Source organism: Mustelus asterias, chromosome 12, assembly GCF_964213995.1.
Source record: "Mustelus asterias chromosome 12, sMusAst1.hap1.1, whole genome shotgun sequence".
In the NCBI taxonomy this organism is placed as follows: Eukaryota; Metazoa; Chordata; class Chondrichthyes; order Carcharhiniformes; family Triakidae; genus Mustelus; species Mustelus asterias.
This window is the reverse complement of record NC_135812.1, coordinates 101915592-101927740: the sequence shown is the minus strand read 5'-3', so window position 1 is coordinate 101927740 and position 12149 is coordinate 101915592. Positions and strand designations below refer to the sequence as shown.

The window sequence follows — 12149 nt, the reverse complement described above, 5'->3', positions numbered from 1 at the left end:
GATCAGTCACAAGGGGACATAGGTCCACGGTGAGGGGCAGGAGGTTGGCGGGGCAGAGGGGGGGAATGTGAGTAAAAGCATTTTTTACCCAGAGGGTGGTGATGGTCTGGAATGCGCTTCCTGGGAGGGTGGTGGAAGCGAATTGACTCACATCCTTTACAAAGTATCTGGATGAGCACTTGGTACGTCATAATATTCAGGGCCATGGGCCAAGTGCTGGCAGATGGGGCTAGATGTGAGTTCACGTATTTCCAATGTGTCGGTGCGGACTCAATGGGACGAATGGCCTCTTCTGCACTGTATGATCTATGTCCCCTGGAGAGAGCGTGATGGTAAAGAACAAGAAGGCCTCAAAATGTAAACCCCTGTGTCAGAAAAACTGAGGGGGAAAACCAATTAGCAGCAGCCCTGGGCAGGAGCTGAGACATGTACTGTAGGGGGCAAAAAGCATTCTACACAATGAAATAAAGTATGTCACAGCACCCTCTCTCTCTCATACAGCTGCCACGTGAGCCCAATCAGAAATATAGGGAAGTACTCTTGGTATAGACTGCAATCCACTCAATAAGTCCACAAAAACGCGATAATTCACTTTCTAAACCCTTGTGCCGAGGAGCCTGCAGCCCTGCCAACTGTACCGGAAATGCAAACTCTGCAACTGGCTTGTTGCAAGTTATTAAGATTGTCTCACTGAATGAGGGACCCCAAATAACTGAAAGATTTTTTTTTTAAAGAATTAAACTGCTCTAGGTGCAGAGATGAGCAGAGGGATGGTGCAATGCACTGGTTCTCTCTCACAGTCCTGGCTCTCTCTCTCACACACAGTCCTTCCCCCTGGAGCTGCTGCTCTCACCTGGGACCACTCACCTTGAAGGAGTCTAACAACACCAGCTTAAAGTCCCACAGCTTTATTTGGGAGCAAACGCCACTAGCTTTCGGAGCGCTGCTCCGAAAGCTAGTGGCGTTTGCTACCAAATAAAGCTGTGGGACTTTAAGCTGTTGTTAGACTCCTGACTGTGTTTACCCCAGTCCAACACCAGCATCTCCACACCATGACCACTCACCTTGAGCAGGTCCAGCGGGTGGGTGCAGCATGCCGCCCCGCATGATGCCAAGCCCCCGAAATACCAGCGAGAGATCCGCTTCTGCTGCATCCTGAGCTGGGGGGGGGGGGGGGGGAGTCTGCTCGGACTTGCCCCCTGTCTGGAAGGGGGGGTGGAAGCTGCTTGGCCGCGGGGCTGGGATGAATCGCAGGCTGTGTTGACAGGGTCAGTTTGAGCCGCTCTGCCGGCTGCAGTGATGGTTGAATCACCCTCCGGCACAGAGAGAGGGGCGAGTTTGCAATGCAGCCAATCTGCCTTCCTGAAGCTCAGCCGCCGCCCCCCAGACAGGCAGCAGACAGATAGCAACCAGGCAGACAGAGCGGCTGGATCAGCCAGACAGTGCGGCTGCAGCAGTCCATCTGGCCGCACGGCCTCAGTTTTTTGCAACAAAAACGGACACAAAGCGGATGGAACGTCGCCCGGACGGGGGGGCGGGGTCATTGTGATTGACGGCCGCCTCCTCCAATCACCGCAAAGCCCCCTTTCGCCACCCAACAATGGGCAGGTGGGGCGGGTGTGATTGACAGCCCAATGTATCAAAGCAGGGCTCAGACTCCCTGTGTGTGGAGCTGCTGCTCAGTGTGTGTGGGGAGCGGCTGCTCAGTGTGTGGGGAGCAGCTGCTCAGTGTGTGCGTGGAGCGGCTGCTCAGTGTGTGTGTGTGTGGGGGAGCAGGCTGCTCAGTGTGTGCGTGGAAAGCGGCTGCCTCAGTGTGTGTGTGGAGCGGGCTGCTCAGTGTGTGTGGGGAGCGGCTGCTCAGTGTGTGTGTGGAGCGGCTGCTCAGTGTGTGTGTGGAGCTGCTGCTCAGTGTGTGTGTGGAGCGGCTGCTCAGTGTGTGTGGGGAGCGGCTGCTCAGTGTGTGTGGGAGCGGCTGCTCAGTGTGTGTGTGTGGAGCGGCTGCTCAGTGTGTGTGGGGAGCGGCTGCTCAGTGTGTGTGTGGAGCGGCTGCTCAGTGTGTGTGAGCGGCTGCTCAGTGTGTGTAGCGGCTGCTCAGTGTGTGTGGGGAGCGGCTGCTCAGTGTGTGTGTGTGGAGCGGCTGCTCAGTGTGTGTGGGGAGCGGCTGCTCAGTGTGTGTGTGGGAGCGGCTGCTCAGTGTGTGTGTGGGAGCGGCTGCTCAGTGTGTGTGGAGCGGCTGCTCAGTGTTGTGTGTGGAGCGGCTGCTCAGTGTGTGTGTGTGGAGCGGCTGCTCAGTGTGTGTGTGTGGAGCGGCTGCTCAGTGTGTGTGGGGAGCGGCTGCTCAGTGTGTGTGTGGGAGCGGCTGCTCAGTGTGTGTGTGGAGCGGCTGCTCAGTGTGTGTGTGGAGCGGCTGCTCAGTGTGTGTGTGGAGCGGCTGCTCAGTGTGTGTGGGAGCGGCTGCTCAGTGTGTGTGGGGAGCGGCTGCTCAGTGTGTGTGTGGGGAGCGGCTGCTCAGTGTGTGTGTGGAGCGGCTGCTCAGTGTGTGTTGGAGCGGCTGCTCAGTGTGTGTGGGGAGCGGCTGCTCAGTGTGTGTGGGGAGCGGCTGCTCAGTGTGTGGGAGCGGCTGCTCAGTGTGTGTGGAGCGGCTGCTCAGTGTGTGTGGGGAGCGGCTGCTCAGTGTGTGTGTGGAGCGGCTGCTCAGTGTGTGTGTGGAGCGGCTGCTCAGTGTGTGTGTGGAGCGGCTGCTCAGTGTGTGTGGGAGCGGCTGCTCAGTGTGTGTGTGGAGCGGCTGCTCAGTGTGTGTGGAGCGGCTGCTCAGTGTGTGTGTGGAGCGGCTGCTCAGTGTGTGTGGGAGCGCTGCTCAGTGTGTGTGGGGAGCGGCTGCTCAGTGTGTGTGGGGAGCGGCTGCTCAGTGTGTGTGGAGCGGCTGCTCAGTGTGTGTGTGGGAGCGGCTGCTCAGTGTGTGTGTGGAGCGGCTGCTCAGTGTGTGTGGGAGCGGCTGCTCAGTGTGTGTGGGAGCGGCTGCTCAGTGTGTGTGGGAGCGGCTGCTCAGTGTGTGTGTGGAGCGGCTGCTCAGTGTGTGTGTGGAGCGGCTGCTCAGTGTGTGTGTGGAGCGGCTGCTCAGTGTGTGTGTGGAGCGGCTGCTCAGTGTGTGGGGAGCGGCTGCTCAGTGTGTGTGTGGAGCGGCTGCTCAGTGTGTGGGAGCGGCTGCTCAGTGTGTGTGTGGAGCGGCTGCTCAGTGTGTGTGGGGAGCGGCTGCTCAGTGTGTGTGTGGAGCGGCTGCTCAGTGTGTGTGTGGAGCGGCTGCTCAGTGTGTGTGGGAGCGGCTGCTCAGTGTGTGTGTGGGGAGCGGCTGCTCAGTGTGTGTGGGAGCGGCTGCTCAGTGTGTGTGGGGAGCGGCTGCTCAGTGTGTGGGGAGCGGCTGCTCAGTGTGTGTGTGGGGAGCGGCTGCTCAGTGTGTGTGGGGAGCGGCTGCTCAGTGTGTGTGGGGAGCGGCTGCTCAGTGTGTGTGTGGAGCGGCTGCTCAGGTGGTGGTGGATGGAGCGGCTGCACAGTGTGTGTGGGGAGCGGCTGCTCAGTGTGTGGGGAGCGGCTGCTCAGTGTGTGTGTGGGAGCGGCTGCTCAGTGTGTGGGGAGCGGCTGCTCAGTGTGTGTGGGGAGCGGCTGCTCAGTGTGTGTGTGGAGCGGCTGCTCAGTGTGTGTGTGGAGCGGCTGCTCAGTGTGTGTGTGGAGCGGCTGCTCAGTGTGTGGGGAGCGGCTGCTCAGTGTGTGTGTGGAGCGGCTGCTCAGTGTGTGTGTGGAGCGGCTGCTCAGTGTGTGTGTGGAGCGGCTGCTCAGTGTGTGTGTGGAGCGGCTGCTCAGTGTGTGGGGAGCGGCTGCTCAGTGTGTGTGGAGCGGCTGCACAGTGTGTGGGGAGCAGCTGCTCAGTGTGTGGGGAGCGGCTGCTCAGTGTGTGTGGGGAGCGGCTGCTCAGTGTGTGTGGAGCGGCTGCTCAGTGTGTGTGTGGAGCGGCTGCTCAGTGTGTGGGGAGCGGCTGCTCAGTGTGTGTGGGGAGCGGCTGCTCAGTGTGTGTGTGGAGCGGCTGCTCAGTGTGTGTGGGAGCGGCTGCTCAGTGTGTGTGGGGAGCGGCTGCTCAGTGTGTGGGGAGCAGCTGCGCAGTGTGTGTGGAGCGGCTGCTCAGTGTGTGTGTGGAGCGCTGCTCAGTGTGTGTGTGGGGAGCGGCTGCTCAGTGTGTGGGGAGCAGCTGCTCAGTGTGTGTGCGGAGCGGCTGCTCAGTGTGTGTGGGGAGCGGCTGCTCAGTGTGTGTGTGGAGCGGCTGCTCAGTGTGTGTGGGGAGCGGCTGCTCAGTGTGTGGGGAGCGGCTGCTCAGTGTGTGTGGGGAGCGGCTGCTCAGTGTGTGGGGAGCGGCTGCTCAGTGTGTGTGTGGAGCGGCTGCTCAGTGTGTGTGTGGAGCGGCTGCTCAGTGTGTGTGGAGCGGCTGCTCAGTGTGTGTGTGGAGCGGCTGCTCAGTGTGTGTGTGGAGCGGCTGCTCAGTGTGTGTGTGGAGCGGCTGCTCAGTGTGTGTGGGTGGAGCGGCTGCTCAGTGTGTGGGGAGCGGCTGCTCAGTGTGTGTGTGGGGAGCGGCTGCTCAGTGTGTGGGGAGCGGCTGCTCAGTGTGTGGGGAGCGGCTGCTCAGTGTGTGTGTGGAGCGGCTGCTCAGTGTGTGTGGGGAGCGGCTGCTCAGTGTGTGTGGGGAGCGGCTGCTCAGTGTGTGGGGAGCGGCTGCTCAGTGTGTGGGGAGCGGCTGCTCAGTGTGTGTGTGGAGCGGCTGCTCAGTGTGTGTGTGGAGCGGCTGCTCAGTGTGTGTGGGGAGCGGCTGCTCAGTGTGTGGGGAGCGGCTGCTCAGTGTGTGGGGAGCGGCTGCTCAGTGTGTGGGGAGCGGCTGCTCAGTGTGTGTGTGGAGCGGCTGCTCAGTGTGTGTGTGTGGAGCGGCTGCTCAGTGTCTGTGGGGAGCGGCTGCTCAGTGTGTGTGGGGAGAGCGGCTGCTCAGTGTGTGTGGGGAGCGGCTGCTCAGTGTGTGGGGAGCGGCTGCTCAGTGTGTGTGGGGAGCGGCTGCTCAGTGTGTGCGTGGAGCGGCTGCTCAGTGTGTGCGGGGAGCGGCTGCTCAGTGTGTGTGTGGAGCGGCTGCTCAGTGTGTGTGGGGAGCGGCTGCTCAGTGTGTGTGGGGAGCGGCTGCTCAGTGTGTGTGTGGAGCGGCTGCTCAGTGTGTGTGTGGAGCGGCTGCTCAGTGTGTGTGTGGAGCGGCTGCTCAGTGTGTGTGTGGAGCGGCTGCTCAGTGTGTGGGGAGCGGCTGCTCAGTGTGTGTGGGGAGCGGCTGCTCAGTGTGTGTGGGGAGCGGCTGCTCAGTGTGTGTGTGTGGAGCGGCTGCTCAGTGTGTGGGGAGCGGCTGGTCAGTGTGTGTGGAGCGGCTGCTCAGTGTGTGGGGAGCGGCTGCTCAGTGTGTGTGGGGAGCGGCTGCTCAGTGTGTGTGGGGAGCGGCTGCTCAGTGTGTGGGGAGCGGCTGCTCAGTGTGTGTGGGGAGCGGCTGCTCAGTGTGTGGGGAGCGGCTGCACAGTGTGTGTGGGGAGCGGCTGCTCAGTGTGTGTGGGGAGCGGCTGCTCAGTGTGTGTGTGGAGCGGCTGCTCAGTGTGTGGGGAGCGGCTGCTCAGTGTGTGTGGGGAGCGGCTGCTCAGTGTGTGGGGAGCGGCTGCACAGTGTGTGTGGGGAGCGGCTGCTCAGTGTGTGTGTGGAGCGGCTGCTCAGTGTGTGGGGAGCGGCTGCTCAGTGTGTGTGGGGAGCGGCTGCTCAGTGTGTGGGGAGCGGCTGCACAGTGTGTGTGGGGAGCGGCTGCTCAGTGTGTGGGGAGCGGCTGCTCAGTGTGTGGGGAGCGGCTGCTCAGTGTGTGTGTGGGGAGCGGCTGCTCAGTGTGTGTGTGGAGCGGCTGCTCAGTGTGTGGGGAGCGGCTGCTCAGTGTGTGTGTGGGGAGCGGCTGCTCAGTGTGTGGGGAGCGGCTGCTCAGTGTGTGGGGAGCGGCTGCTCAGTGTGTGTGTGGAGCGGCTGCTCAGTGTGTGTGTGGAGCGGCTGCTCAGTGTGTGTGTGGAGCGGCTGCTCAGTGTGTGTGTGGAGCGGCTGCTCAGTGTGTGGGGAGCAGCTGCTCAGTGTGTGTGCGGAGCGGCTGCTCAGTGTGTGTGCGGAGCGGCTGCTCAGTGTGTGTGTGGAGCGGCTGCTCAGTGTGTGTGGGGAGCAGCTGCTCAGTGTGTGTGTGGAGCGGCTGCTCAGTGTGTGGGGAGCAGCTGCTCAGTGTGTGTGTGGGGAGCGGCTGCTCAGTGTGTGGGGAGCGGCTGCTCAGTGTGTGGGGAGCGGCTGCTCAGTGTGTGGGGAGTGGCTGCTCAGTGTGTGTGTGGAGCGGCTGCTCAGTGTGTGTGTGGAGCGGCTGCTCAGTGTGTGTGTGGAGCGGCTGCTCAGTGTGTGGGGAGCAGCTGCTCAGTGTGTGTGCGGAGCGGCTGCTCAGTGTGTGTGCGGAGCGGCTGCTCAGTGTGTGTGCGGAGCGGCTGCTCAGTGTGTGTGGGGAGCAGCTGCTCAGTGTGTGTGGGGAGCGGCTGCTCAGTGTGTGTGTGGAGCGGCTGCTCAGTGTGTGGGGAGCAGCTGCTCAGTGTGTGTGTGGAGCGGCTGCTCAGTGTGTGGGGAGCAGCTGCTCAGTGTGTGTGTGGAGCGGCTGCTCAGTGTGTGTGGGGAGCGGCTGCTCAGTGTGTGGGGAGCGGCTGCTCAGTGTGTGTGTGGGGAGCGGCTGCTCAGTGTGTGGGGAGCGGCTGCTCAGTGTGTGGGGAGTGGCTGCTCAGTGTGTGTGTGGAGCGGCTGCTCAGTGTGTGTGTGGAGCGGCTGCTCAGTGTGTGTGTGGAGCGGCTGCTCAGTGTGTGGTGGAGCGGCTGCTCAGTGTGTGTGGGGAGCGGCTGCTCAGTGTGTGTGTGGAGCGGCTGCTCAGTGTGTGTGTGGAGCGGCTGCTCAGTGTGTGTGTGGAGCGGCTGCTCAGTGTGCGTGTGGAGCGGCTGCTCAGTGTGCGTGTGGAGCGGCTGCTCAGTGTGTGTGTGGAGCGGCTGCTCAGTGTGTGGGGAGCGGCTGCTCAGTGTGTGTGTGGGGAGCGGCTGCTCAGTGTGTGTGGAGCGGCTGCTCAGTGTGTGGGGAGCGGCTGCTCAGTGTGTGTGTGGAGCGGCTGCTCAGTGTGTGTGTGGAGCGGCTGCTCAGTGTGTGGGGAGCGGCTGCTCAGTGTGTGTGTGTGGAGCGGCTGCTCAGTGTGTGTGTGGAGCGGCTGCTCAGTGTGTGGGGAGCGGCTGCTCAGTGTGTGGGGAGCGGCTGCTCAGTGTGTGTGTGGAGCGGCTGCTCAGTGTGTGTGTATGGAGCGGCTGCTCAGTGTGTGTGGGGAGCGGCTGCTCAGTGTGTGTGGGGAGCGGCTGCTCAGTGTGTGGGGAGCGGCTGCTCAGTGTGTGTGGGGAGCGGCTGCTCAGTGTGTGGGGAGCGGCTGCTCAGTGTGTGGGGAGCGGCTGCTCAGTGTGTGTGTGGAGCGGCTGCTCAGTGTGTGTGGGGAGCGGCTGCTCAGTGTGTGCGTGGAGCGGCTGCTCAGTGTGTGCGGGGAGTGGCTGCTCAGTGTGTGGGGAGCGGCTGCTCAGTGTGTGTGTGGAGCGGCTGCTCAGTGTGTGTGTGGAGCGGCTGCTCAGTGTGTGTGTGGAGCGGCTGCTCAGTGTGTGTGTGGAGCGGCTGCTCAGTGTGTGTGGGGAGCGGCTGCTCAGTGTGTGTGGGGAGCGGCTGCTCAGTGTGTGTGGAGCGGCTGCTCAGTGTGTGTGTGGAGCGGCTGCTCAGTGTGTGTGTGGAGCGGCTGCTCAGTGTGTGTGGGGAGCGGCTGCTCAGTGTGTGTGTGGAGCGGCTGCTCAGTGTGTGTGTGGAGCGGCTGCTCAGTGTGTGTGTGGAGCAGCTGCTCAGTGTGTGTGTGGAGCGGCTGCTCAGTGTGTGGGGAGCGGCTGCTCAGTGTGTGTGGGGAGCGGCTGCTCAGTGTGTGTGGGGAGCGGCTGCTCAGTGTGTGTGGGGAGCGGCTGCTCAGTGTGTGTGTGTGGAGCGGCTGCTCAGTGTGTGGGGAGCGGCTGCTCAGTGTGTGTGGAGCGGCTGCTCAGTGTGTGGGGAGCGGCTGCTCAGTGTGTGTGGGGAGCGGCTGCTCAGTGTGTGTGGGGAGCGGCTGCTCAGTGTGTGTGGGGAGCGGCTGCTCAGTGTGTGGGGAGCGGCTGCTCAGTGTGTGTGTGGGGAGCGGCTGCTCAGTGTGTGTGTGGAGCGGCTGCTCAGTGTGTGGGGAGCGGCTGCTCAGTGTGTTTGTGGGGAGCGGCTGCTCAGTGTGTGGGGAGCGGCTGCTCAGTGTGTGGGGAGCGGCTGCTCAGTGTGTGTGTGGAGCGGCTGCTCAGTGTGTGTGTGGAGCGGCTGCTCAGTGTGTGTGTGGAGCGGCTGCTCAGTGTGTGGGGAGCAGCTGCTCAGTGTGTGTGCGGAGCGGCTGCTCAGTGTGTGTGCGGAGCGGCTGCTCAGTGTGTGTGCGGAGCGGCTGCTCAGTGTGTGGGGAGCAGCTGCTCAGTGTGTGTGGGGAGCGGCTGCTCAGTGTGTGTGTGGAGCGGCTGCTCAGTGTGTGGGGAGCAGCTGCTCAGTCTGTGTGTGGAGCGGCTGCTCAGTGTGTGGGGAGCAGCTGCTCAGTGTGTGTGTGGAGCGGCTGCTCAGTGTGTGTGTGGAGCGGCTGCTCAGTGTGTGGGGAGCAGCTGCTCAGTGTGTGTGGGGAGCAGCTGCTCAGTGTGTGTGTGGAGCGGCTGCTCAGTGTGTGTCGGGAGCGGCTGCTCAGTGTGTGTGGGGAGCGGCTGCTCAGTGTGTGTGTGGGAGCGGCTGCTCAGTGTGTGGGGAGCAGCTGCTCAGTGTGTGTGCGGAGCAGCTGCTCAGTGTGTGTGGAGCGGCTGCTCAGTGTGTGTGGGGAGCGGCTGCTCAGTGTGTGTGGGGAGCGGCTGCTCAGTGTGTGTGGGGAGCGGCTGCTCAGTGTGTGTGGAGCGGCTGCTCAGTGTGTGTGGGGAGCGGCTGCTCAGTGTGTGGGGAGCGGCTGCTCAGTGTGTGTGCGGAGCGGCTGCTCAGTGTGTGGGGAGCAGCTGCTCAGTGTGTGTGGGGAGCGGCTGCTCAGTGTGTGGGGAGCGGCTGCTCAGTGTGTGTGGGGAGTGGCTGCTCAGTGTGTGTGCGGAGCGGCTGCTCAGTGTGTGTGGGGAGCGGCTGCTCAGTGTGTGTGTGTGGAGCGGCTGCTCAGTGTGTGTGGAGCGGCTGCTCAGTGTGTGTGGGGAGCGGCTGCTCAGTGTGTGGGGAGCGGCTGCTCAGTGTGTGTGTGGAGCGGCTGCTCAGTGTGTGTGGGAAGCGGCTGCTCAGTGTGTGTGTGGAGCGGCTGCTCAGTGTGTGCGGAGCGGCTGCTCAGTGTGTGTGGGGAGCGGCTGCTCAGTGTGTGGGGAGCGGCTGCTCAGTGTGTGTGTGGAGCGGCTGCTCAGTGTGTGTGGAGCGGCTGCTCAGTGTGTGTGTGGAGCGGCTGCTCAGTGTGTGTGGGGAGCGGCTGCTCAGTGTGTGTGGAGCGGCTGCTCAGTGTGTGTGGGGAGCGGCTGCTCAGTGTGTGTGGGGAGCGGCTGCTCAGTGTGTGTGGGGAGCGGCTGCTCAGTGTGTGTGGGGAGCGGCTGCTCAGTGTGTGGGGAGCGGCTGCTCAGTGTGTGTGGGGAGCGGCTGCTCAGTGTGTGTGTGGGGAGCGGCTGCTCAGTGTGTGTGGGGAGCGGCTGCACAGTGTGTGTGGGGAGCGGCTGCTCAGTGTGTGGGGTGCGGCTGCTCAGTGTGTGTGTGGGGAGCGGCTGCTCAGTGTGTGTGTGGAGCGGCTGCTCAGTGTGTGTGTATGGAGCGGCTGCTCAGTGTGTGTGTGGGGAGCGGCTGCTCAGTGTGTGTGGGGAGCGGCTGCTCAGTGTGTGTGGGGAGCGGCTGCTCAGTGTGTGGGGAGCGGCTGCTCAGTGTGTGGGGAGCGGCTGCTCAGTGTGTGGGGAGCGGCTGCTCAGTGTGTGGGGAGCGGCTGCTCAGTGTGTGGGGAGTGGCTGCTCAGTGTGTGTGTGGGGAGCGGCTGCTCAGTGTGTGGGGAGTGGCTGCTCAGTGTGTGTGTGGAGCGGCTGCTCAGTGTGTGTGTGTGGAGCGGCTGCTCAGTGTGTGTGGGGAGCGGCTGCTCAGTGTGTGTGGCGCGGCTGCTCAGTGTGTGGGGAGCGGCTGCTCAGTGTGTGTGGGGAGCGGCTGCTCAGTGTGTGTGGGGAGCGGCTGCTCAGTGTGTGGGGAGCGGCTGCTCAGTGTGTGGGGAGCGGCTGCTCAGTGTGTGTGTGGAGCGGCTGCTCAGTGTGTGTGTGGAGCAGCTGCTCAGTGTGTGTGTGGAGCAGCTGCTCAGTGTGTGTGGGGAGCGGCTGCTCAGTGTGTGTGGGGAGCGGCTGCTCAGTGTGTGTGGGGAGCGGCTGCTCAGTGTGTGTGTGGGGAGCGGCTGCTCAGTGTGTGTGGGGAGCGGCTGCTCAGTGTGTGTGTGGGGAGCGGCTGCTCAGTATGTGTGGGGAGCGGCTGCTCAGTGTGTGGGGAGCGGCTGCTCAGTGTGTGGGGAGCGGCTGCACAGTGTGTGGGGAGCAGCTGCGCAGTGTGTGGGGAGCGGCTGCTCAGTGTGTGGGGAGCGGCTGCACAGTGTGTGGGGAGCAGCTGCGCAGTGTGTGTGGAGCGGCTGCTCAGTGTGTGGGGCGGGCTGCGCAGTGTGTGGGGAGCGGCTGCACAGTGTGTGGGGAGCAGCTGCGCAGTGTGTGGGGAGCGGCTGCTCAGTGTGTGTGTGGGGAGCGGCTGCTCAGTGTGTGTGTGGGGAGCGGCTGCTCAGTGTGTGTGTGTGGAGCGGCTGCTCAGTGTGTGTGTGGGGAGCGGCTGCTCAGTGTGTGTGTGGAGCGGCTGCTCAGTGTGTGTGTGTCGAGCGGCTGCTCAGTGTGTGTGTGGAGCGGCTGCTCAGTGTGTGTGTGGAGCGGCTGCTCAGTGTGTGTGTGGGGAGCGGCTGCTCAGTGTGTGTGTGGAGCGGCTGCTCAGTGTGTGTGTGGAGCGGCTGCTCAGTGTGTGTGTGGAGTGGCTGCTCAGTGTGTGCGTGGAGCGGCTGCTCAGTGTGTGTGTGGAGCGGCTGCTCAGTGTGTGTGTGGAGCGGCTGCTCAGTGTGTGTGTGGAGCGGCTGCTCAGTGTGTGTGTGGAGCGGCTACTCAGTGTGTGTGTGGAGCGGCTGCTCAGTGTGTGTGGGGAGCGGCTGCTCAGTGTGTGGGGAGCGGCTGCTCAGTGTGTGGGGGCGGCTGCTCTGTGTGTGGGGAGCGGCTGCTCTGTGTGTGGGGAGCGGCTGCTCTGTGTGTGGGGAGCGGCTGCTCTGTGTGTGGGGAGCGGCTGCTCTGTGTGTGTGGGGAGCGGCTGCTCTGTGTGTGTGGGGAGCGGCTCCTCAGTGTGTGGGGGGAGCGGCTGCTCAGTGTGTGTGGGGAGCGGCTGCTCAGTGTGTGTGGGGAGCGGCTGCTCAGTGTGTGTGCGGAGCGGCTGCTCAGTGTGTGGGGAGCGGCTGCTCAGTGTGTGTGGGGAGCGGCTGCTCAGTGTGTGTGGGGAGCGGCTGCTCAGTGTGTGTGGGGAGCGGCTGCTCAGTGTGTGTGGGGAGCGGCTGCTCAGTGTGTGTGGGGAGCGGCTGCTCAGTGTGTGTGTGGGGAGCGGCTGCTCAGTGTGTGTGGGGAGCGGCTGCTCAGTGTGTGTGGGGAGCGGCTGCTCAGTGTGTGTGGGGAGCGGCTGCTCAGTGTGTGTGGGGAGCGGCTGCTCAGTGTGTGCGTGGGGAGCAGCTGATCAGTGTGCCTGTCCCTGCATTAAAACTGTCTCCCCCCCCCCCGTCCCCCCCCCCCCCCCCCCCCGCCCTCCCCACCACCCTCTCAATCTCCCTCTTGTAGGGCAAAACAAACAAACTAACTCAAATGAACTCGGGGGCAAAGGAAAAGGGGGCAGCTCCCCAAAAAGGAGGGGGGAACGGCCCGAACAGAACCAAAGTACAAATGAAACTTAAAATATTAAATCAC

General features: G+C 63.4%; 1 protein-coding gene across 1 annotated transcript in view; it reads right to left on the bottom strand.

The window, feature by feature from the left end:
- slc25a10a (solute carrier family 25 member 10a) overlaps positions 1-1451 on the bottom strand; it is a 26045-nt gene extending 24594 nt beyond the window's left edge. Inside the window, exon 1 of the mRNA XM_078225741.1 lies at positions 1065-1451. Coding sequence (XP_078081867.1) covers positions 1065-1154 — 90 coding nt within the window. The 5' untranslated portion in view covers positions 1155-1451. The remainder of the gene's footprint in view (positions 1-1064) is intronic.
- Between the last annotated feature and the right edge of the window lie 10698 nt (positions 1452-12149).